At 41.8% G+C, this 26,477-nt stretch overlaps 1 protein-coding gene across 1 annotated transcript in view; it reads right to left on the reverse strand.

Moving 5' to 3' along the window:
* The window catches only part of PPM1H (protein phosphatase, Mg2+/Mn2+ dependent, 1H), a 440,657-nt gene that overhangs the window by 53,852 nt on the left and 360,328 nt on the right, over nucleotides 1-26,477 (reverse strand). The window contains exons 7-8 of the mRNA XM_006886046.1: nucleotides 6,298-6,361; nucleotides 1,419-1,526 (exon numbers count right to left, since the gene is read on the reverse strand). Coding sequence (XP_006886108.1) covers nucleotides 1,419-1,526; nucleotides 6,298-6,361 — 172 coding nt within the window. The remainder of the gene's footprint in view (nucleotides 1-1,418; nucleotides 1,527-6,297; nucleotides 6,362-26,477) is intronic.

The following is a 26,477-nucleotide window of genomic DNA, read 5'->3' on the forward strand; positions in this document are numbered from 1 at the left end:
TCTGCTGTTCACAGGGTCATTATGAGTTGTGGTTGACTCAATACCTCACAAGGCACCTAGAACTCGATATTAGGTTTTTGTTTTGTTTTGTTTTGTTTTTTTATTGTGAGAGACACAGCATCTTTCCCTCCTATCTATTATATGACAAATTTGCTTTGAAAGAAATTTTTCTAAAAATTGAGCAGTATAAGCTTTCCAGGCAATTAAAATCTAACAAAAGGATAAGACATATCTATGAATAACTGTTATATAAGGCATTTGGATCCACAATCAATTCCTATGGATGTAGGAGATAAGAAATCAAACAATGAAACAGCCAAACAATGACACTAGGGAAATCTGCCGGAGATGATCTCTTTAAAGTATTTAAAGCAAAGATGTCACTTTAAGAACTAAGGTGTACTTGATCCAAGCCACTGAATTTTCAATTGCTTAATATGCATGTGAAAGTGAGGCAATAAATACAGAAGACTGGAAAATTATGCCTTTGAATTATGGTGTTGATGAAGAATATTGGATATAACATGGACTGCCAGAATAGTGAACAAATCTGTCTTGGATTTGTACAGCCAGAATGCTCCTTAGGAACAAGGATGGTGAGGTAATGTCTCACATACTTTGGGCACGTTATTCGTAGGGACAAGATCCTGGAGAAGAACACTATGCTTTGTAAAGTAGAGGGTTGGGAAAAAAGAGGAAGACCTTCAACAAGAAGCACTGGCATGGGGCTTGCTCCATATGATTAAAGATAGCCACATCTAAAAGTATGGCAAAGTACCAGGGAGTGTTTTGCTCTGTCATATACAGTGTCCCTGTGAGCAGGAGTTGATTCTATGGCATCTAACATCACAAAAAGGAAGAAAAGGGAAAGATTTCCGGTTGAAGTAGAAGTCCACACACGAGAAACATTTAAGATAAACAGAAAGAAAAAAAAAGAGGAATTTTGTTTTTTTGGAGATGGAGAAAGAGTATGTTTTGGGTAGAAGGAGTAGTTTGAACAAATGTAGAAAACAATCAAATATGGCAAACTGCAAGCTCATTCAGTCTGGCATAGGAGAACACGGGTCAGATTGGAAAATCAGATCAAATTATAAAAGCCATGAATGCTAGGTAAGGATACTGGTTTCTACTCTCCAGGCTACTGGCCATTGCTGAAGGTTTTTGAGCAGGCGGTAATCAGGACGGCAATGTGAGAATGCAGAGAAAGCTAAGTAGGTGTCTGGACTGAAGATGATGAGGGTATGAACGCATATAGTCAAAGTGGGAGTAGAAAGGAAAGCAGCAGCAGACACGAGAGTCACTGCAGAAGGACATGTAGCACAACTTAGCTGCTGTCCACACATGAAGGGTGCATCATGGGGAGAAGTAACAGAGGAGGCTTGATTGTATAAAATACAAACAAAATCATCAGGTGGTACCTCTGGAGCTGAAGACAGGAATGGTTTTATGTAGATGTTGGAGTCATGCACCTTCAGGTCATGGTCCCCAAGTCCCCTGGTCACTCCAATAGTTGCCATAACTCGGGCCTACGAGATAAGCAAAAGGTCAGAAATAGTCATGTACACTGAGAAAAAAAAATTTGTCAGAATATAGCAGCTAAGAGCTAATTTCCCAATTTCTACTAGTAATCTTTCCAAGTCCCTTGCTGCTAATTTATTAGGTAATTGTTATCAAGGACGAACTCACGGGCATCACTTAAGTATTTGAGGAGTGATTAAAGGAGTACTTTTTCTACCAATTATCTCATGCTTTCTGGCTTTCAGCTGTTTCTTTTCAGCTTTCTTTTCAGAGAGTGGATCAGGAAAGGTGTCCAACAAACTAAAGCTAATACATGAGTCATGTCTATAGCTCTTGAGTGCAGTTCAAATCAAATCCAAAAGCATCCTTCTATCCATCTACCTCCCAGCCCAATCCATCCATCCATCCATCCATCCATCCATCCATCCATCCATCCATCCATCCATCCATGTTAATTCTACAAGTATTTATCAAACTCTAGCAATGTACCTAGGTAGGTGACAGGCACTAGTAAAAGACACCACACACAGCTCTTGTCCTCACAAAATTCACCTGATAAAAATTTATGGCTGGAGAATATCAACCATTATCTGCACTGTAACCTATCCTGCGAAGATCCCCATAAATTCTCTCTGAGTGGAATGGGTCAAAACTCCGCAACCACTGTGAGCTACACAGAGTCTTCAGGGTCGAGATGCCACCATCTACACACTTTTCTAAACTGCTTCCCAATTCTTTCAAGGATGTAATACTACCTATATTAATATTTACATAATGAGGCTGATTATCTCCGGAGGGTTTGAGTTCGAGCATAGGGTTGTTTAATTTGATGAGATAATTTAACTGAATATCTAAAATGCATCTATTATGAGTAGACAACATGGTGTGGGGGACACAAATATATTAGGTTTTGTCCAGAGGTACATATGTAACTCATATAAAATGTGGTCAAGTGCTGAAAATACAAAGGGTCATTGTGAGTTCAAGTTCAGAGGTTGTTGTTTGTTGTTATTATGTGCCGTCGAGTCGCCTGCGACTCATAGCGACCCTATGTACAACAGCCCTAAACTCCGCTCTGTCCTGTGCCAATCGCACTGTCTCTGATACTCCCATCCCAATTATCCCAGTCACTGAATCAATCCACCTCATAGAGGGCCTTCCTCTCCTGCGCCGTCCCTCTACCCTCCCAAGCATGATGTCTCTCTCCAAGGACCGGTCTCTCCTCACTACATGTCCGAAGTAAGTTAGACGGAGCCTCAGAATCCTTGCCTCCAAGGAGCCACCCGGTTTAACCCTCTCCAGGACAAATCTATTTGTTTTCCTAGCAGTCCATGGTATTCTCAGTACTCTTCTCCAGCACCACAGCTCAAAGGCATCAGTTCTCCTTCTATCCTCCTTGGTCATTGTCCAACTCTCTGATGCATAACAGGTGATTGCAAAGACTATGGCCTGTATCAGACGCACCTTAGTCTCCAGAGAGACACCACTGCTCTTCAGCACTTTGGAGAGGTCCCTAACAGCAGACTTTCCCATGGCAATGCGCCTTTTAATTTCCTGGTTGCTGGTGCCAAGACTGTTGACTATGGAGCCAAGCAAACTAAAGCTGTGTACAATCTCAATCTCTTCACCATCCATCCTGATGCTGCTGATTGGTCCAGTGGTGAGAATCTTTGTCTTCTTGACATTGAGCCTCAATCCATATTGTAGGCTACAGTCCTTGACACTCTGCAGCAGGTGCTTCAGGTCCTCCTCAGTTTCAGCAAGCAGGGTTGTGTCATCCGCATAACGCAGACTGTTGATAAATCGTCCACCAATCCTGACCCCACATTTCTCCTCATAGAGCCCAGCCTCCCAGATAATCTGTTCTGCATATAGGTTGAAGAGGTATGGAGATAGGATGCATCCCTGGCGTACGCCCTTCCCAATACTGAACCATGCAGTGTTCCCTTGCTCTGTTCTGACGACTGCCTCCTGGTCCAAGTATAAGTTTCGCATTAGAACGATCAAGTGTTCTGGGATTCCCATTCTTCTCAGAGTCAGCCACAGTTTGTTATGATCTACACAGTCAAATGCCTTTGCATAGTCAATGAAGCACAGATATACATTCCAATGGTATTCCCTGCTTTCAGCCAAGTTCAGAGGAGATTAAAAATTATATTGAGAAGGCTTCTTAGAGAATATGGCATTAACTTGTGTGCCAAAGAATGGACATAACAAGTCAGGTATGCACAGAGGGCCTGGGAGAATATTATTCTGTGTGGAATGAGGCCCAATGGCCTAACCCTTGGGTCACCAATCATTTCTTCAATGTAGAGCCATGGTTCAAGTCCCCCAAGTTCAAGTTGAATCCACTGTTTATCTACTACTTAGGCACAAAGGTAGCCAAGAGCTGTGTGACGAGTGCCTGATAGGGCTGAGGATGAAATAAATGATGCTAAGAAACATTATCTAACAATTTTTAACATCTTCATCCCATTTCCCCCAAAAGGCTGTGATGTTTGGAACTGCTTTCCGATGAGAAGAGTTCATAGAAAAGGGTAAATTAAAACCATGATACATTTTTTAAAGGCACGAGTCAAAGGAGATTGGTAATATGAGGTCACGTGATGTGAAGTCTGGGAGGTGTCAGTTCAGGCAGGCTGCACAGAAATCTTCTGCTTGGTGGAAGGCTGGGTGGGCTGCTTCTGACTAAACGAGCAAGGTCAACTATAAATGGAAAAATTCTGAGTCCCTTGTGGCCCCTGTTCTCCTCCCTGCAACAGCAGCATAAAAACTGCAGGTCTTTATTTTAGTACAGAGTAATCTGTTGTTTCTACAAGTTACTGAACTAGCTTGACCTTGACATACCAGTGTTATGCATCCATGGTCTTAAAAGTATTTGTGGAAATAAAAAGAGAAATAATAGTTCCAAAAGTATCCTAGAATTTCTAGGCAAATATATGCAGAAAGGAAAAAAGAAACCTCTGCAAATGCTCTAGATTGAACTGATGGTTCTTCTAACACTGATGTTTTAAAGATTTCTCAAAAAAATCAGAGTTAGCAGACAAGGACAGTGTGCTAGTTTGGTACCAGACAAGTCTACCAATAAGCAAGCTGAAGACACAGTGGATTTATATGGGTTGACAGGTACGGTGACGGAAATTGCCAGCTGCCCATCACAGGACTGTCAAGCCTTAACGAGCTGAAATGCTTGAGGAACATGATGCTCTGGAGAATGGAACTTTTTGCTAAACTGGGCAAATCCTTGCTCCTTTAAATATTATTGCTGATAATCTTCTAAGAATACATGAGCTCATTTTCATTTTGCTCCATAGAAAGCAGACTGAACGTACATGAATAACTTGTTTAATACTTGTGCATTTATTCAAGATATGCTGTGTGTCAGGCGCCAGGCTGGTCAGGTACTGAGGATCAAACACAACAGGATGGTCTGGAGTTTACTAGAACCAACTGGACAGAGCAGCATTAGACTGAGAATGTCAGCTTCACAAAGAAGTGGAACTGGAGGCAGGTTACTGGGCTAAATGATGCACACTAATTGTGCCCACTGTACTTAAAGACACACATATCTAAGGAATGAACTCTGTCATCATCCTTAACCAGGGAGGGTGAGGCAGAAGATGTCCATCTCCTGAAAAGGGTCAGACTGATTTAACATTTGAGCCCCACATGTATCAGCTATACATATGTCATTTCCCTCCATGAAAAGCTGATTTCCAGAGAAACTGCTGCTGGGCTAGCTTGAGCCTAAAACTTAATCCTGCAGACACACTCTCTTCCATATTAACACATTCACACACACACATGAACCTGCCCATGACGGAATTCTTTTGTTTTCTTGTGAGTCACTTCATTCGTGGGGGGGAAAACCCTATAAAATTTTTTCAATAGATGAGTCTTTTCTATCTGACCATATTTTTTACGTCTAATTGAAACTCTTGGCACTGAGAGGAAACATATTCATGTTCAGAGAAAAAATGAGATGATTCAGAAGGTGTGTGTTCTGACTGTGAAACAGAGTCAAAGCTTTCTTATCTCTCCTCTATGGTTTTAAGCTCCCCCATGTCTCTGTGACGGACCACACTCATGTCTGCTCCTTATTTGGGTTCAATGTGCTGCTGTATGTTTGACACTGAGTTGGGTCGTGGGAGGGGATGCTGGTCTTTGCCACCCCAGCCTGTGCTCTAACTAGAGGTGTAAGTAGCAAATTAGAAATGATCCCTTAACTTATTACAGTGAAGCTTTGGATGTCCTCTCCAGAGTCAAAGGGAAAAGCAGATTTGCAAAGTCTGAACGTCTATGACAGCCTGTGAGAGCGCTAGACTAGACTAGACACTGCCCCAGGTCTGGCGTTGCCACTTGCTAGCTGTGTGACTTTGCCAGAGTGGCTTTAACCTTGAACTTCCAGCTGTCTCATCTACTAAATGGACGTAACATGGCCTGCTCTGCCTGCTCTGTTGGCAGATAGAAAAGATGATATATGTGATAGTGGTCATGTTTAAACACTGCAAAGAAGCTATTCAAATGGACTAGGAAGGAGAATGTTATTTTCACAAAACTGACCCCAGTCGCTTATGTTCCTTGACGCCCAGGCCTGTCCCTCCTTGGACTTTCAACACAGAAGGGTCTGAAGGACAACGGATGTGATGTTCTCTCAAACTGTCAAAGCTACAAGATCAGGAGTTGCTGGATGGAACACACAGACCACCACGGGGTACACGGCGTGACAGCAGGGCACAGCTTTGTCATCACAGCCCAGGGGGAAACACACATGCCTACCTTCTTGCCTTCTCCGTATATTAGGGGAAATTTCAAGTCATCATCCTCAATGGTTTTGTATGCCCTGTAGGGGGATAAACAACATTTTTTTTAAAAAAGGTGTGCACTCAATTAGTGACCCGCTGCCCTGACACAGGCTGCTAGGCACGCTATTTCCCTGAGCGTCCATCCACTCACCACTGCCAATCTTTCTTCACAGAGAGTTATTCTCCCTACATGACTGTGTGTATGTGTATAAGCAAATCAGAAAACACCAAATATATACAAGCTCAAAGAGGAGAGACTATGTTGGCACGTTTGTAATTAGCAAAGAGGGGAGAGGGGCCCCCTTCCTAAGCACTCGGTGTCTGTGCAGTAATGAAGAGTCCCGGCAGCAGGGACTGGGTTCTCATTATTAATCCCAAACTGTGAGAAGCAGCAAAGCTCCGAGATGGATGGAGTGTGAAACCGCTCCAGGAGCCAGTTCGCACCTAGAGGGGCTGTTTACACCACAGCGAGCCTCGGCCTGGCAGTGCTGGAGAAGGGATATTTAGAGCCTGTTTGACCTCAGTATGATTGTCAAGGTTGGCAGAAAAGTCTTTGTTTCATAATAGCTTTTAAATGGCCATTTGACACACAGAAAGAAAATTCAGTTTATGCTTCAATGGCTTATTCTCGACATGGTTGTCCAGATGTCACAGTGTGCACAGCTGAGGCTGGCAAGGTTAAGGGGACAAAAGCAAATGTCTTGCAGTTTTGTTCATGAGGAAGTTAAAAACAAACAAACAAACAAACAAACAAACAAGCAAGCAAGCAAGCAAGGCATATTTATCACTAGTGGTATCACTTTGGGCTTCAGCTTTCTTGATTTTCACTTCATCATCTATAAAACAAGATGTAAAGAGCTTCATATAGAGACTAGCACTTATTAGTAACAGAACCAGTAACAATCAGTACCAGAAGCCAGAATCTTTCCAATCACCTGCAACATATTTGAGAGCTGGATAGTGAATAAGGATGACAGGAGAACTGATGCATTTGAGTAGTGGTGGTGGACAAGATTGCTGAATATCTCATGGATTTATAAAAGAACAAACAAGTATGTCTCAGAGAAAGTACAGCTGGAGTGTTGTCTGGAGGCCAAGATGGTGATGCTTCATCTCATATATTTTGGACATGTTGTTAGGAACAGCTGTTTCTTGAAAAGAGACATCATGCTTGGAAAGGTGGAGGGTAAGTGAAAGGGCGAAAGGACCTCAACTAGATGTACTGATACAGTATGTGCAGCAAGCGGGATGATCCAGGACGGGACTGAGTTGACATGTATTGTTCATAGGGTCCAGGGAGTTGTTCTTGACTTGACCTTGACAGCACTTAAAACAACTGCTAGAGCTTAGTAGGTAATTAATACTTGGGTTTGTCAGTGCCCCTTCTGGGGATAGCAACGGCTGGTCACCATACTGCTCATCTTTGTTTTTTCTACAGAAAATGAAGAATTATTTTCCTTACAGAATTGTATCTGTTTAAGAAAATCACAAAACACCAAATCTTTATATGCTTGAAGAGGGGGAGATTATGGTGGGATGTTCATATAGGGGAAATGAGTTTCTTCCCAAGCATTTTGATTCCATGCAAAAATGAAGTGGCATTACAATAGCTGAAGTATTCGGTATTAGGGAGACAAAAGAGAAGTCAGGGTAAGCTGTGCTGGGTTAGGTGTTAGAAGTGAATACGATGTTTTCTAAACTAATATGACCACCTACACAACGTGAGAGTAAACAGGCAATCAGACATATGGACATACAAAAGAATGTAACCCAGCTTAAAACGAGTTCAATTCCAACGTTAAAGAGGTCACATCCTTATCTGCCAGGGTGTTATTTGGACAAATTGTTCCATCCCAGCGTCTCTTGAATAAGTCCCAGTCTAGCACCAGCTGTGCCTGGGCTGGACTTGAATTTAGCACTGCTATCTGCATGACCCTGGGCAAGCAGATGAGCTTGTTGGGACCCCAGGGTCCTCGTTAATCTTTAGGGCAAAACGGATGCTTTCATGGGTTTGTTGTGAGAATGAAAAAGGTCTAATAAATGTGAAATGCTTGGTGAGTATTCAGCACAGTGCCTGGCACAGCTGAGGGCTCAATACACACTAGTTGCTGCTGCTGCTATTAAATGGAGCCTCGAGGTATTCTAGGAATAAAACTTTCTAAAAGAGTAATTTTCCTTTTTATTTCCTTACCCTAAATCTACAAAATTAACATAAAGTGCATATAGCCACTTTGGTGTTTTTATACTTACATGAGCTTTTTTTAAACACTGGTAGACAGTTGGGGATCAAAGCTAGGATTAGAACCCCAGCTGTCGAGTTTAAAACTAAGCTTACTCAAAGAATCTGATCTTTGTCCTTGGTTTCTGAGTGAGAACCTCTAAAAGGCTGACATTTCGAGTAATTGAAATGCCTGGGATAAAGCCTGCAGGTTACACCTGATTCAAATGGGGGCTGGTTTGGGCAGGAGGATCACTTCATAACACTTGGCCTCTAAAGAGGAGGCCTGATCCAAATGACTAAGTAACAGCCCAGTAAAGACTCTGCACACGAAGGCTCTATGAGCTTCCTGGTTGGTGAAAGAGACTGACGTATGGGAGGGCAGTGTAACACTTTCTAAGGAAGCTCCATGTTGGGACCCCTCCCAGACCTTGCTCTATGCATCTCTTCCTTTGTATCCTTTTTGCTTTAATGAAACTCTAATCATAAGTATAGGAACAAGCAGGTCAGAAGTGAAGGAGGGCCAGAGATCTTTTAGCTTAAAGCTGTTACTTTAAGGGGACAAAAGGAACCACCCTGAATTTATGGATAAGATGTAAGAAAAGATGCAGCTGGCATTTGAGGTCTTGAGCAGACTTGCCAGTTTAGAAGACTGTGCCCTTCAACTTGTGAAGTCTGACGTAGCTCTGGGAGGTTAAAGCGAGAGTTAACACTGGCAAATGGATTAATGTTTATGGTAGACATTAATTATTATTACTCTAAAAGGAATGGTAACTATTAATAATTCCAGTCCACATCTACAATCTACTAAATACCGTGTATATACCAGACACTGGATTTGCTGCATACCCATAGTGTCTAAATGCTACATCTTCCACACAAGGAAAATGAGCCTCAGGGAGGCAAAATTTCTTTCATGAGATAAAAGACTATATTAGTAGTCTTGATACTGGAGTCAGACTTTCCCAGAAAATGCACAAAAAAAATGCGATGTTAGGGCACAGATTGGAGAATTCTCATTTCTATTAGAAGAGTCTGAAATTAGACCATTATTGTCTCATTGGGCAAAACATAAAAATTTGATGGGGGGGGAAAAGGAGACTTCTAGTGGAAGATAATTTTCTATGTGAGTGAAAAACTGAAGACATAAGGGAGATGCCCATGTTGGAATAAACCCTGTGTTTGTTTCAGTGTAGTCTACAGAGAAGACGGATAAAGTATCAGAGGACCCCACAGCGCTGTATTAGATCTGGCACTGCTTCCTAGATCATTTGCCTGTGGTCACGCAGTCCAACAAAACCCTGAGAAGCAGGCCTCCCTCAAACCTATCCTCACAGTTTAAGAGAGCCATCTTAGCAGATTTTCAAGGCACATCTGTTGTTCTTATTAGGCTGCAAGTTTGAAGCTATTATCCTTGGCTTCATCATTCTTGGCTCAGGGAGTTAAGAAGATAAATTTGAAGAATGAGAGCTCTGAGACACGGAAGTATATGAGATCTGAGATCACAAGAGAATGATTAGTCATAGGAAAAACTCCCTCAGCCCAGGTCCAATGACTTTCGAAACTCTGGTTGATTTAAAAACACAAAGGCATCCAAAAGAATTCTTTGCTAGTTTTATAAGAATACAACCTACAAGAGTAGAGAGTCAAACATCATCAAAAGAAAACTAAAACTGAAAGGTTCTGGAAAGATTTTTAAAATAGCTCTTATTTTAGGTCAATTATTTTATGAATATTTACAAGGGCAGTTGACAAAAAGATGAGAAAAAGATTGCAAATGTTATATTCTTAACTTCCCCTCATTCAGTCATTATTTTCAAAAGTTCTCATTTTTTTTTTTACGTAATAATTTCCTTAGTAATGTTGGTTCTGCAAGGCTGAAGAACACGAAGACACCAGTTTGGACTTTAGAAAGAGAAGCTCAGCACGGGAAGAGGTTGAAGTGACGCAGTCAGCTGCACCCCAAATACAGGATTCCTTCCTAGACCATGCCTTATATTATCTCTAAGTCACCGCTGAAAAGATTCCTATACACAGTTAATGTCCTAAGAGCTTTATAATATTTAAGGTCAGCTCATTCCACTGAAGTACAATTCTGGGAAATTCTTTCTTAAATGAATCCACCCATTCACCCATTAGCGTGCTTGGTCTATTCTTCGGGGAAAATATGAAATAAATCTAGTCTGTCTTCTGTTTGAGAGCTCTGCAAATATTTGACAACTGCTAACTCAAAGTTATCCCTAGTTTCTTTTATTATTATTTATAGGGCCTGGGGGACTTTCTCTAACCACTTAAATGACTGTTCATGACCTTCAGGATAGCCTTGCAGTAGGGATTACACTTCAGGACATTTTTTCCTATGTTCACAAATAGCTGTCTCACTCTTTTATTTTTTTTTAAATGATTATTAAATTTTATTAGTTTTAATGCTCACTCTTTATTTTACTGGTATTTTCATTAATTTTACAATCTTGTGATGCTCCTGGAATTGACTTTCTAACTTATACCCGTTTTCCTGGTGACTGTCTCTGTTTACGAGATGCAGCACGCTCACGCAAGCTGAGCTGTGAACATCCCACCTCTAATGCTGCACCTTGGAATCATTTCTCCACTCACTGCCTTGCCGTGGTTCACAGGCCAGCTCCTCCCCAGGGTCTATTTTCTCCTCATTCAGTCTTTCACTTGTGGTAAATCTTTTAAATATTTTCCTTGGTAACCAACTAGAATTTTTCACTATTTTGATCTTCTGGCTTGTGCCAATACTGACTGGAAGAGATCCACATTTGTGTTCATTTCAAAGAGAAGTGATACAACAGAATGCAGCAATTCTCAAAGAATATTATTAATATTATGTAGAAGTAGAATTTAGTTGAGGACAAATGCAAGTTTGTTGCAGCAGTACATTAATAGGGAACTGGCAGACATTGAAGCTAGGCCCAGAAGAGGAAGTGGAAGGAGGCAGACGTTGCTGATGTCCGATGGAGCATTGCTGAGAACAGACAGTCATCTTCCATAGAGATTACACTTCAACATGAAGACCACAAAAATTCTCACAACCAGACCAACAAACAACATGATAAGCAAGTCAATAAATGAAGTCAAGGTTCTCCTTTCGTTTGGGTCCACAAGCAGTGCCCATGGTAGCAGAGGTCAAGAAATCAAATGATACACCGCTTTGGGCAAGACACGACAAAAGATCCCTTTTTAAAAATAAATTTAAAAAATTAATTTTTATTTTATATTGCTTACAAAGTTTTTATACATTGTGTTTCACACTATCCTTCATTCACACTGTATTTCATACAATCATTCTTCATTCATTATATTTTATAAAATTAATCAACATTGAACTGTGCCTGCCATTGTCCCATCTTTCCTGATTCCTGCCAGATCTTTCCCATTCCCTTTACTCACCCCCACCCTCTACCCATCAAATAGGGCAAACCCTAGGATTTCCCCCTGCCCATCCTCGTCTCTCTGCTCTTTCTCTCTCCTCCTTGGATTCTCATGCACGTTTTACTAGTTATCTTTCTACTTCTACAATAATGGTCTTATAACATATTTGTCCTTATGAGACTGAGCTAATTCACTCAACATAATGGTCCCCAGTCCCTCCCAAGTTATATATTAATCAAAAGGTAACTTGAAAATGTTGGGTTTTTGGTTTTTTTTTTAAAAGATTTTTTTCTGAGGACTAAGGTACACCTGGCCCATGCCATTGCTTTTCAAACTTCCCCATATGCAAGTGAAAGTTCATAGTGAAAATTAAGACCAACAAGAAATGATGCCTTAGAATTACTATGTTGGTGAAGAATACTGTCTGTCTTGGTCAGGGCAGCCAGAATGCTTCTTAGAAGAAAGGATGGTGAGACATTATTCCACATACTTTGGAAATGTTATGAGGAGGGCCTGCCCTAGGAGGACTCCAGCTTGGAAAAGCAGAGGGGCAGTGAAAAAGAGGGTTATCAGTGAGATGGGTGGGTACAGTGGTGGCAACATGGGGCTCCAACAAAGCACCAACTGAGAAGACGGTGCCGGACCAGGTTGTGCTGCCTTCTGTGGAAGTGGTGGCCGCGAGTTGGAACTGATAGGTAGTGACAGTACCTGACACCAAGTAGGAAGGAAATACAAAGGGAATGCAGTGTTTTGTCAGTTAAAATTTACCAAATACTGTTATTTCTATTCTACTCTACCACAAAATAGATCCAGAATCCACATTTCTCAGTATCCTTTTCTTTTAATTGTGATTTTAACAAAACTTTACAGAAAAGTTGGATTTCTCTTTCATTCATTGTTGCACATTTCCCTCCCTAACCATGAGTTCACGTAAAAAAAAATAAGTAATCCATTCATTGTTGCATAACCCCCCTCCCCAGCCCTGTTTGCTTGTTGTTATTTGGTACCGTGAGTTATGAACAAAAGGTCTGAACCCTGCTCTATCCTGTGCCATCCGCACACTTCCTAACACACAAGAGCCCACTGCAGCAGTTACCATGTCAATCTACCTGGTTGAGCGTCTTCTTTTCTTTTGTTGACCCTCCACTCTTCCCAGCATCATGTCCCTCTCCAAGGAAGATCCCCCTTCTAGCAACATGCCCAAAGGATGTAAGGCGAAACCTCATCATTCTTGCCTCCAAAGAGCACTCTGGTTGCACCCTCTCCAAGACATATCTGTTTATTCTCTGGGCCGTCCATGGGACTGTTCAGTGCTCTTCTCCAACATCATAGCACATAGCACACCTCTTATTCTGGACTCTTGTCAAAAAAATAATGCCTATTCATATGTTCCTTTTAAACAGTTCTTTCTTTCACCTGTTCCAATAGAGTGCTTATTATTTATCCCCTCTTTTCTTAGTTTCCCCCTCACTCTCATGTCAGTCCTGTTTTATAAGAATGATGTTATGCAGTATTGTCCTTTTGTGACTGAGATATTTCACTCAGTATAATGTCCTCCAGGGTCACCCATGTTGTGTAATATTTTATGAGTTCCTTGCTTTTTAGGGTTCATAGGGTTTTCACAGTTTTTTCAGTGCTGCATAGTATTCCATTGTGAGAATATATTGTAATTTTCCTATCTATTCCTTTGTTGATGGAAATTCTCAACACATTCAATGTTACCCAACCTTCTTGTAACAATTTAAGCAAGAAAGGATGGTGCTAGAGTGATGGCAACAAAGGTGCTGAAAACTGTTTAGATTTGTCCATTACCTCTATTCTCTCTGTTCTGAAAGCAAACAAAGTGATTTATTTAAAACAGTCTGATGCCATAATTCAAGCCCTTCAATAATTTTCCCATCCCTCCAAACAAAAGCCAGGTAACCAAAGTCCCTTTCTCTGGTGGCCTTGTCCACAGGGAGCTGTGCTGCTAACTCGGAGCCAGCATCTCTCTGGCAGTTTGCATCCACCAATGTTTCCTGGGTCAGAGATAAGCAATCGCCTCACAGCTGTGACAATCAGTAGTAGGCACACAGTTCAAATCTGCCAGCTGCTCTGTGGGAGAAAGATGGGCAACCTCCTTCCCAGTGGTTAACTGTCTCTAAAAATCCACTGGACGGTCATCTATACATTGGTTCCCATTCAGCTATGGGTTCATAGTGTGGCTGTTTACCAGGAGGGTGAGCTACTGGATAGATATGTGAGTTTAGGCTTCCCCTACTTATTTTCTTATTCCGTACATGTTTCTGTGGGAATGAGTAATCTCCTCCTGTGTGACTTACAGCCTTTGAAAACCCACTGGAGGGTCAGGTATGAGTTAGTTCCAACTTGACGATACAGAACAAAACCATGAATACTTAAAAAATCAAGCAAAAGCCTTCTTGTGCTCTCACACTTCTTTCTCGGCGTGGCCTGGGCTGTTTCGGTTGCTGCTCACGTGCGGGCATGTCCCTCTTTTCCTCTGGCCCTGGCTGGCTTGTGCTGCCCCTTAACTTTCAGACACATATTCCCTAACCATACTGACTCGAGAGGCTCCTGTGCAGTCACACCGAAGCCCTTTTACTCCTCTGACGAACAGCAATGATAGGACTCCTCTAACACAAACACATTTTGTCTCCATGTCAGTTTTGTAACTTCTATAAGAAAAACCACTGCCTGTATTTTCAGTCTGGCCGGGAGGCAAATCTCCTATGACCATTTCTCTTGATTTTCTTTCTTTTTACCTATGATCTTCACTTCTCCATTTAAATTCTCCACCAGCTTCGCATCATCCTTCACATATATAATCCAGTGACAAGGCCCTGCATGATGAAGTCCTAGGGATGAGGCCCTTAACGTCTTTGATCATATTCACTATGCTTCCTGGGTGGTGCAAACAGTCACCTTTTGAATGCTTGGATGCTAACCAAAGAGCTGAAGAAGGTTTCCACCTACTCGGTAGTACCTCAGAAGAAAGGCTGGAGATATTACTGTTAAGAAAGCACCACTGAAAGCTCTACTTTGACGTTTGCAGCTGTACTTTGACATTGCTGTGCAGTTGGAATTGACTTCTTGGCAGCTGGTTTTGACTTTACATCCTCATGTAACATTGGCTTCCTGTTCTTTAACCCTGCCACAGGGTCTGCTGGTTTATTGTCCTCTGTTTGAGAAGAAACCACTCTGGAGTTGATTACTATGCATCCCTCAGTAAGACCTGTCCTAGCCACCCAGCTATGACCTTCCCTGTTCCTTCTTAGCTTGTCAGCACACATATATAGCACGCTCTGCAGTGATCCCATTTATTAATTTTGTTGCAGGCTTATATTATGCTAACTCCCTTCCCCAAAAACCTTAACTTTGTGGACTTCTATCCTGCTCATTGCCCTACCCTCAAATCTTGAATCGCGCTGGCACATTGTGGATGTAAGGTAGGGACTAACCAAACACGTAAAATAAAAGAAGGAAGGCTGTCATTTCCTCCTCAGCTTCCTTCTAAGGGTATACCGTAATCTTGGCTTCTCCATTCATGTTAACAGTAAGTTTTTCTACTGCTGAGTTTTGACTCAGCTGTTCTCAGTGTAGCTCACATGACTGGGGAGCTGATGAGAGAAGATCATCAACATTAAAAGTTGAAAAGTCAGGATTCCAGACAACTTAACTCGTTGCGGTTGAGTTGGAATTGACTCATAACTGACCCTCCCGGGGTTTCTGAGGCTCTAATTTGCACGGGAGGAGACTGCACATCTTTCTCCTGTGGAGCCACTGGTAGATTTAAACCTCAAGAAAGGTGCCACTGGGGTTAGCAGAGCAACTCCCGAAGGACCACACCACACCACACAGCTCCCTTCAGGATTCCTGACACACCATCACAACGTGTACAATTTCTAGGGCTGATCTGAAACGTCATCTCTTTAGAACAGAATTTCAGTTTTCCTTTATTGTCAAAGTAGATTAAAAAGAAACTTCAAACACCTCACTGCTGCCAAGTCAGAACCCACTCATGCTGTAAACCGCATGGAGGGGGCTGCCCACATTTCTTCACAAAGTTGCTGGTGGATCTGAACTGCCAGAAGGGCACTACTGTCTTTGGTTAGTGGTGCAACTTCCTATGGACCACACCACCAGACCCCTATCAATACAGACGAGCAGAAAGTCAGAGGAGCAATGGAAGCCCAGTCCCGCGTGTGCTGCCCTGTTATCCAAAAGGCCACACAGCTCCGATGGTTTGAATCCACTAGCTGCTCAGTGGGAGAAGATGGGATGTCTCCTCCCATTAAAATGCACAGCCTCAGAAATCCAGTGCAGGGTTACAATGATGTGGGAGCAACATGATGGCAGGGACTGAGTTCTTGAGAAACTTGGAAAGGTTCACAGCTTTCTTGTCTATTACTCAGAACTAAAAAACTCCAAACTCAGTGCCATCGAGTTGGAATGGACCCATAGTTGACCCTCCAGTGGATTTTCAGAGGCTGTAAACACAAGAAGAGATTATCCATCTTTCTTCTGTGGAGCAGCTGGTGGATTTGAATCACCTGCTGTTGGGCTGATAGCATAATGCCTTAAGCTCTAAGCTACCAGAGCCCCCTTGCCCTATCTCCTGATAATTCCCAATTAGCATCTTACAATTGTTCTCCAGTTTCTTTTTCTACATGAATTTTGTTAAAACTACTTGCGAAGGGAAGCCTCTTAGGAAAGTTCTTTCCTTCTGTGTTCTTTTTCGCCTTTGCCGAATTTCCCCATTTGCAGCCATAGTTCCACATTGACTTCTTAACCCACAGGCCAGGAACCCAAAGTTCAGGCCTTAGTATCTCTAGATAGATAGATAGATCACTTCTCACGATCTCCCTTCTCTCCTAAGTCATAATTTTTTTAACTACAAAGAAGGGAAGAAATGTGGCTTCTTTCCCTAAGTCTGATTTTCTTTGCAGGACTTCAAAGTCACTTAAGGGGTATGTGACCCCCTCTGGGGAGAGTAATGAGATTCTCTTCCTTCACGGACTGTATGATCTGAACAATCCGCTTGTGAGATTTGATGGCACACATCAGTGAGTCACATTCTTCCACTCGCTAACCTCTCCAAATCGCCTTGGATTCCTCTCCTCCCTTGGGAGTCTTTCTTCCAAGATTCTTTCTTCCCTCCTGGCAGAGTCCACTGTGCTGCGTTAAAGAACACTGGGCTTGGAACCAGAAGTCATCAAGTCACATCTCGGTCCTCACATGAACTAGCCATGTGAACTTGGGAGACTCCCTCACCCTCTGTGAATTTGCCATTTCAACTTAACATCACAGCAAAATACTTCATGGGCTGTGAAGATTAAACATGAAAGTTTCTGGGAAAACCTTTTTGTAAAGGCTACAGTGCTATCAGAGTTCCTTATTTAACAACCAGTTGTGGTTATTTGGGTTTTAGGAGCTGGTCTTCCCTCAACACAGACAGAGAGCACTGTGGGTACCCCAGGTGTGGGTACCCCAGGCAGGAAGCACATCTCCACGGGAGAACTACTTCCTGAACATCCCTAACTCATCTGTTTCCTAATATTTCTAATGATATTAGAGGATAAAAGGGAATACGTGTGGGATTTGATCTAGAAATGTTCATTTTTCACAAGTGTAGACTCAGACAGGTCCTCGGAGAGGGACATCATGCTTGGGAGGGTGGAGGAATGGCGCAAGAGGGGAAGACCCTCTATGAGGTGGATTGATTCAGTGACTGGGAAAATTGGGATGGGAGTGTCAGAGGCAGTGTGATTGGCACAGGATAGAGCAGGGTTTAGGGCTGTTGTACATAGGGTTGCTATGAGTCGCAAGAGACTCGATGGCACATAACAACAACAACAACAGACTCAGAGAAAGCTACCTCAGAACTAATCGTCTTGAATTAGTCTGAAATACACAAAAGGAGATTTCTGCCCCATTAGCTGGAAGATCAGTGCCCCACCAGCAGGGAGGAAAAGTCACAGCAGCCTCATTTTGCTTCTAGCAGAAAGCTAGTCCTAGATCAAGACATACACATTTCTAGGGGCTGTGTGGGTTTGGATGGAGTGTGGTGGCCAACAGTTTCTTGGCCTTTTTGTTTCTATTCCAACAACAAAATCACAGCAGAAATGTGAATCCCAGAGGCCTAGGGATTAAACATCACCCTGGACTGGCTAGTCAGAAACAGACACATGACGGGAGCCCGAATGCCACTCATGGCTTTTAAGAGCTTGGCATGACCCCAATGAAGCAATTCACAGAATCCGCAATGTGCTCCCCTGACTCGCCGCTCACTACCCACCCCCACAGGTCTTCCTGGAACAAGTGATGTGGAGTTGGCAATCACTTCATGCTTCATTTTGCCAGCCACTGTATTTCCAAAGGAGTCAATCCCAGAGCAGAGTCTAACCACAGACAGAGCTCAAGAGCTCAGTAATGCTGGCTGCTTCCTGTTCCTTGAAGTGGCCTCATAGTATGCAGTCAATGCTCCCACTCTGCTGGGTAAAAATTCACATGTATGTCTCTTTTCAGCCAACACAAGAAGATCTGGTATGAGAGGAGGTCTCACTATTCATTTTTTTTTATGTGTCTCCTTTTAATTCCACCCTCAACCCACATGATTTCTACAATCACAGTTAAGAAACTCCCAGAAACCTCACAAGCTTGCTTTCTTTGCATTGAATGTTGGAATTGTACATTGGAAAGATGGAGCTAAACTCTGTGTGTGGAGGGATATGGCAGTGATGAATCTGAGCTAAGGATTAGGAGGTCAGGTTTAAGTAAGAAGTGAGGTGTTGGGATAAGGGCCCACCCAGCCTTGGGATCCCCAGGGCGAATCTGAAGTGGCTGATCCTATGCCCGGCAGGTAGCTTTGGGTTTTTGAAGTTTCTTTTTGTAACATTTTGGGGGCAGGACATACATCTCTACTATAGACTCATCATTGTATAATGGGCTTTAGTTATTTATACATCTATGCTCTGGGACAAAGGGTTATTATGTTTTGCCTTATCTGGTCTCCAAATATATGTGTTGGATTCTGTTGTCCATGGACATTTTGATTACATGATTCCAGGGAAAGGTCCTCTGGTGGGGAGCAGGCCCTAAGCCACAGGTAGGTAGATGCATGGCTCCTAAAACCTCAGTGCAGAAGTCTGTCACAGCCACACAAGTACACCTGCATTTTAATGTGTGCTTTATGTTTTATGACATGACTTAGGAGGGCTGGCAGGTAAAACACAGCCTAACGTGATGCAGCCTAGCTAGTGTATGAGAAGATGCACAACCTCCCAACTTCTTAGCCACATGAGAAGGGGAAACCCTCTGGCCTTCTCTCCAGGTCAACTTTCTGTTACAGAGACTCATCTCTGGCCCTTGACATTGCAGCTGCCCTTGAAGAAATATCCTTATTGATACCTCAGGCCCTAAGAAAATGCCTTCTTTCCCATCTCTCAGCAGGAGGCCTGAGCCAGAGGTTCTTTCATCAGGTCTATAGCGGCAGTGGAGTTTGCTTTCATCTCACAGATGTGTGTTTTCTGGAAGAGCTGACTGGATGAGAGTAGAGGTTTCACCTTTTGTGACCCGTGGTAAAACATATATTGTTGTTTGTAGGTGCTGTCAAATTCTTTGAGTATGATTCATAGTGCCATTTTGAACAACAGAGGTGAACCGTGTCCTATCCTGTGTCACCTTCACGATCTCTGACATACCTGAGCCCATTGCTGTAGTCACTGTGTCAATCCATCTCTTGTTTGCTGACCCTGCCTCCATTTTTCCAAATATGATGTTCCTTCTAAGGAATAGTCTCTCCTAGCAACATGTCCAAAGTATGAAAGAAGCAAAGTATGCATTCTTTGCTTCTTGGATGCAAGTTTTCCAAGATATATCTGTTTGTTCTTTTGGAAGTTCATAGGATTGTATTCTCCAACAACACAACTCAAAGGTGTCAATTTTTCTGTCATCCTAAGTTATTGTCCAGCTCTCAGATGCATAGCAAGTGATTGCAAAGACCATGGTTTGAATCAAACACACCTTAGTCTTCAAACTGACTTAATTGTTGTTCAGTATTTTGGAAAGGTCCTTGACAGTAAACTTGCCCATTGCAGTATGTCTCCTGGCTGCTGGTTGTTATATGTATGGGTGTGTGTATATGTATACACATATATTTATATGTGTTTTATTGACTATGCAAAGGCATGTGACTATGTGTGAATCAGAAAAAAATATGGTAACATTGAGAAGATGGAAGCACTTAATTGCGCTTATGTGAAACCTAAATATAGATTAAGAAGTTATCTGAACGGAACAAAGGAACATTGCATGCTTTAAAATCCAGAAATACGTGCATCAAGGTTGTATCCTTTCTTCCTATCGATTCAATATGTATGCTGATAAAAAGAATTTGAGAAGGTAGACTGTAGGAAGAAGGATATGGTATCAGGATTGGAAGGCGGCTCATCAAACAACTTGCATTGTGCAGATGCCACAATCTTGCTTGAAGAAAGTGAACAGGACTTGAAACACTTGCTTTGGAAGATCAAATACTATCACCTTCACTGTGGATTACATCTCAACATCAAGAAAACGAAATTCCTCACCACTGGACTAATAGGCAACATCATTGTTGCTGTTAGGTGCTATCACATCAAATACAACCTATATAGGGACCCTCTGAACAACAGATCTGAACCCTGTCCTATCCTGAGCCATCCACTCTCTTCCTGACACCCTAGAGCCCATTGCAGCAGTCACTGTGTCAATCCATCTGGTGGAAGGTCTTCCTCTCTTTCATCCACCCTCCACCTTTCCAAGCATGATGTCCCTCTCCAAGGAATTGCCTCTCCTAGCAACATGTCTGAAGAATGTGACGCAAAACTTTATAATTTTGCCTCCAAAGAGCACTCTGGCTGACCTTTCTCCAAAACAAAAAGATTGACAGATGGAGAAAAGATTGAAGTTGTTAACAATTTCATCTTACTTGGATCTACAACCAAAACCCATGGTAACAGCAGTTAAGAAATCAAAAGATGTGTTGAACTGGGAAAAAAAAAATCTGTTGTCATGTACCTCTTCAAAATTTTAAAGAGCAAGGATGTCAGCTTAAAGACTGTTGTTGTTGTTGTTAAGTGACACTGTGTCATTTGGGACCCATAAAGACCCTGTGTACAATAGCTCTGAACCCTGCCCTATCCTGAGCCAATCTCATTGTCCCCAGCACATCTACCCCCATTACCTCAGTTACTGAGTCAATCTATCTCATCCATGATCTTCCTTTCCCACGATGTCCCTCCATTCTTCCAAACATGATGTCCTTTTACAAGGACTGGTCCCTCTTGGCAACATGCCCAAAGAATAAGAGACAGAGCTTCAAAATCGTTGCCTCCAAAGAACAACTTGGTATAACCCTCTCCAAAACAGACCTGTTTGTTCCCTTGGCAGTCCATGGTATGTTCAATACTCTTCTCCAGCACTACAACTCAAAGGCATAAATTATTCTTCTATCATCCTTAGTCATTGTCCAGATCTCTGATGAGCAAGCAATTGTGAAGATCCAAGACCATGGCTAGGATCAGCCTCCTGGATGATCTGTTCCATATACAGATTGAAAGGCATGCAGTTAGGATGCATCCCTGATGTACACCTTTCCTGATTTGGAACAATGCAGTATTTCTTTGCTTGGTTCTTACTACTGCTTCCTGGTTCAAGTATAGGTTTTACATGAGCACAATTAAGTGTTCGGGGATTCCCATTCTTCTTCTCAAGGTTAGCCACAATTTTTTGTGATCCACACAGTCAAATGCCTTTGCATCGTCAATGAAATACAGACATTTCTCTGGTACTATCTACTTTCAGCTAAGATCCAGTTAATATTGGCCATAATGTCCTTAGTGTCACAGCCTCTTCTAAAGCTAGCCTGCACGGCTAACAGTTCTCTGTTGATGTATTGTTCCAGTTATTTTTGGATAATCTTTAACAGGACTGTGGTTACATGTGTTATTAGTGATACTGTTCGGTAATTTTCACACTGTGCCTGATCACCTTTTTCCCCCTTCTGAATAGGAATAAATATAGCTCTTTTCCAGTCAGTTGGTCATGTAACTATCCTCCATATTTCTTGGCACAATCTACTGAGCAAGTCCAAGGCACCATCCATTTGTTGAACTATGTCAATTGGTATTGCCTCAATTGGTAGGCCTTGTTTTTGGCCAATTCCTTCAGAGCAACTTGAACCTTCTCCTTCATCACCATAGGCTCTTGATCATATTTTGTTTCATGAAATTCTTCTGTGTCAGCCAATTCTTTTTGGTACAGGGACTCTGTGTACTCCTTCCATCTTCTTTTGATACTTCCTGGGTCATTCAACACTCTGTCCGCAAGATATGCCTAATTCAAGCCACAGTATTTTCAATTGCTTACTTTGCATCTGAAAGTTGGACAGTAAATCAGGGTGACAGAAGAAGCGTTGTCCTAGAATTGTGGTGTTGAAGAAGAGTACTATATATTCCATAAATTATTAAAAGAACAAACAAGTCTGTCATAAAAGATGTGTAACCAATGGTCCTCCTTAATGGCAAGGATGATACAATTGTCTCATATTTTGGACATGTTGTTAGGAGGCACCAGTTCTTGGAGAAAGACATGCTGGGAATGGCAGAAGGCCACTGAAAGCAAGGAAGATCCTCAACAAGACGGACTGACACTGAGACTGTTAACAATGGGCTCAAACATACGAGAGATGCTGTGCATGATGCAGAACAGGACAAGGTTCGGGTCTGCTGTTCTTGGGGTCACTGTGAGTCAAAGTCAACTTGAAGGCACCTAACAACAACACATGTGTATGTGTGTATATCTTTCTATATATTGTTGTGGGAGCTCTGGTGGCCTAGTGGTAAGAAGATGCACTGCAAGCCCATAGGCACACTGCTGGAATCTACCAACTGCTCTATGGGAGAAGGATGGGCAATCTCCTCTTGTGCAATTAATTGCCTCTGAAAACACACTGGAGGGTCAGTGATGAGTTGGTTCTGACCTGACGGCATACAACAACAACAACAACATATACCGTTGTTAGGCACAGTTAAGACTCACAGGGATACTTTGGACAAGATCAGACCCTTGCTCTATCCTGTGTCATCCTCACCATCTCTAGCCCATTGCTACAGTCATTATGTTAGTCTATCTTGTTGAGGGTTTTATACTTTCCCTGAGCTATCACTTTTTCCAGTATGATGATGTAAATTCATGTTGTTATTGTTGTTAAGTGCCGTCGAGTCGAAGATGACTCATAGTGATCCTATGAACAAAAGACCTGAACACTTGTATACTTTTCATCCTTCTTCCAAGTTCATAGGGTTTCCAGAGGTAAGTTATTTTGGAAGTGGATGCCACACCTGCTTCCAAGCTTATTTTAATTGGGGAGTTTCACCAAACACTGTCCACTATGGGTAACCATTATCACATTTGACACATTAGTGTCACAGTGTTCAGTATCATAGCAATCATGACTTAACCTCTGTATAACTTGTATAACTTTGTTTCTCCAAATTCATAGGGTTTCTGGAGGTATTATATGAAAATCAATAAAAGACAGTTTAAAAAACTAAATTCATTCAGCATAATGTCCTCCAAGTTCATTCACGTGATGAGGTGTTTCATAGATTTATCATTATTCTTTAACATTGCATAATATTTCATTGTATGTATGTACTATCAGTTTAAAAACCCATTCAATCACTGATGAGCAATTAAGTAATTATCTTTTTGCCACTGTGAACAACGCGGCTGTGAACTTGGATGTGTGTATATCTATTCATGTCATGACACATACTTTGAAGTAGGATTGCTGGATCATATCACATTTCTGGTTCCAGTTAGAAACACCATACCGTTTTCTACAATGGTTATATAACTTTACAGCCCTACAAATAATATATGAGGGGTCTAAGTCTTCCCATACGCTTGTCGGCATTTGTTTTTTGTTTTGTTTTGGACTATTCTGTTTTGGTTTGCTATTATTACTGAGGTGAGATGTTATTTCACTGTTGTTTCAATTTGCATCTTTCTGATGCCTAATACAATCTGCTGTTAAAAGTGCTTAAGAACCACGTCAGTTTAAAGACTAAGGTGTGCCTGATCCAAACCATAGTATTTTCAAGTACTTCCTATACATCTGAAAGTTGACAGCAAATAAAGATGACCAAAAAATTGAGATCTTGGAATTGTGGCACTAGAGAAGAGTATTGAATATCCCATGGCTTTTCCAAACAACTCTGTCTTGAAGCAAGTACAACCAGGTGCTCTTTAAAGGTGAGGATGGTAAAGCTTCTTCTCACACACTTTGGGCAGGTTGTCAGGAAGGGCCAGTCTTTGGGAAATGATATCTTGCTGGGAAAGGTGGAGGGTCTGAGAGAGAGAGGAAGAACCTCAACAAGATGAACAGACACAGTACCTATAATAACAAATTCATACATGTAATAGGAAACATTTGCTCTGATACAGATCTTTGTAAACAGTGCAGGAGAGGAAGACCACAGGTGAGATGGACTGACACAGTAACTAGGATAATGGGGTCGGTGTGTTGGAGACCGCTCAGGATAGGGCAGGCTTCAGAGTGGTTGTACGCAGGGTCACTGTAGTTGACTTGATGGTTCATTACAACAACAACAACAACAACAACAACAACAACTTATACATGTAGGGAGCTCTGATGGCTAATTGATAAGGAATTGCACTGTCAACCCCCAAAAAGCATGAGGTTCAAATCCACCGGTGACTCTGTGGGAGAAAGATGGGCAATCACCTAAGTAATTTATTGCCTCGGAAAGCCTGTTGGAGGGCGAATCGGTTCAGGTGTTGTTGTTGTTATGTGCCTTTGAGGTGGAACAAACCCACAGCTGACCCTCCAGTGGGGTTTTGAAGGCAATAACTTACATGAGAGGAGACTGCCCATCCTTCTGCTGTGGAGTAGCTGGTGGATTCAAACCACCAGCCTTCGGGATTGCAGTGCAGCTTCTTACCACTAGACTGCCAGAGCTTCTTAAAATAACTGAATTTATCCATGTCAAATACATGGATATTTTTCTTTTCATCCTTTTCATTTTGTTTATATTGCTTGTTTCTATACACTAAATTGATTTCATAGCCCATTAATGAAACATTAGCCATAGTTGAATGTTTGGAAACAGTGAAAGAATCTGCACCTAGAAGTTTCCAAATTAGGGTCAGGCTTTGATCACAGAAAAACAATGTTTATACTGTATTTATTGAGAACGAGGTAGGTGCTAGGTAACGGACAGGTACAGGACATATGCAATTAAGGTAGACAGAGTGAATGTCATTGCTTGACTCAAAGACCCAAATTTAACCATGCAAAGAGATGTACATAGAAGTGAGAGAATGCTTTCTGTCATTCTTTTGAAAACAATGATGGGTGCATGCAAAACAGAACCAATACTACATAAGGATCATATATTCTGAACTACCTTTAGGGAAATTTCAGATTTGGAAGTTATTTGTGATTCAGAATCCATTTGGTGTGCATTAGCACTTGGCCAGGAGAGTTTCACATTATAATAAATAACACTTAGATCTCCCCATGGGTACGAACCAGAGATCCTTATTTTATGAGCACACAAATATGGAGTGATTTCAACTTTCTTAGGGACCATTCATTCTGAAACAAATGTGAATTTCATTGACATTGGCCTCTATATTGGCTGAGACCAAGTCAGTATATACAAATTAGGACATGACCAAAATTGACCCCACTGCCACGAAGGGTGGAGAGAAAATAGCAAATAGATTACTAACTACAAAGAAAGCTTGCATGGCTGAGAGCAGTTCCTTGATGCTAAGCCTTGCAGCCCCAGTTCACTTCTCCCACTCCAGCCACACAGATATGTGCAACAGAGCACCAAGTTATGCAGCTGCCCAGGGCGAAACCCCTCCCATGGGATTACAGAGCAGACCACAATAAGTAAAAATTTTCTATCCAATGATTTTAAACTGGCAATAACATCACACAGAGCAGAGCTTGCATATCCTAAAGTTAACATCATCAAGTCTTCACTTTTAATAATCCATGAGAATTTTACATAAATCTACACATAATACACATAATAATGTCGATAGTTGTAGAGGGGCTTTTGTTCATAGGGTTGCTATGAGTCGTTCTCAACTTGAAGGCAATCAACAACAACAACATTTAATACTATATACAAGGCTCGAATTCACCAGCTGCTCTGCAGAAGATAGATGGGTAATTTCCAATTTCCAACTCAACAGTATACAATAATCACAAGACATAATACTATAACAATGGATTTAAACAGAGCAAAGATGGTATGAAAGGCATAGGATCAGGCAATGTTTTGTTCTAGTTTTATATAATGTTCCTATTAGCAATGACCCAATATATCTCACTGTTAACGAGTTAGAAACATTTCACAGCTGACCCACCAGTGACTTTTCAGAGGCTGTAAATCAAATGGGAGGAGACTTCCCATCTTTCTCCCATGGAGCCACTGGTGGATTCAAACTCTATGTTAGTA

The sequence above is a fragment of the Elephantulus edwardii genome, unplaced genomic scaffold (assembly GCF_000299155.1).
Source record: "Elephantulus edwardii isolate Elephantulus edwardi_28Jun2011 unplaced genomic scaffold, EleEdw1.0 scaffold00047, whole genome shotgun sequence".
Taxonomy (NCBI): Eukaryota; Metazoa; Chordata; class Mammalia; order Macroscelidea; family Macroscelididae; genus Elephantulus; species Elephantulus edwardii.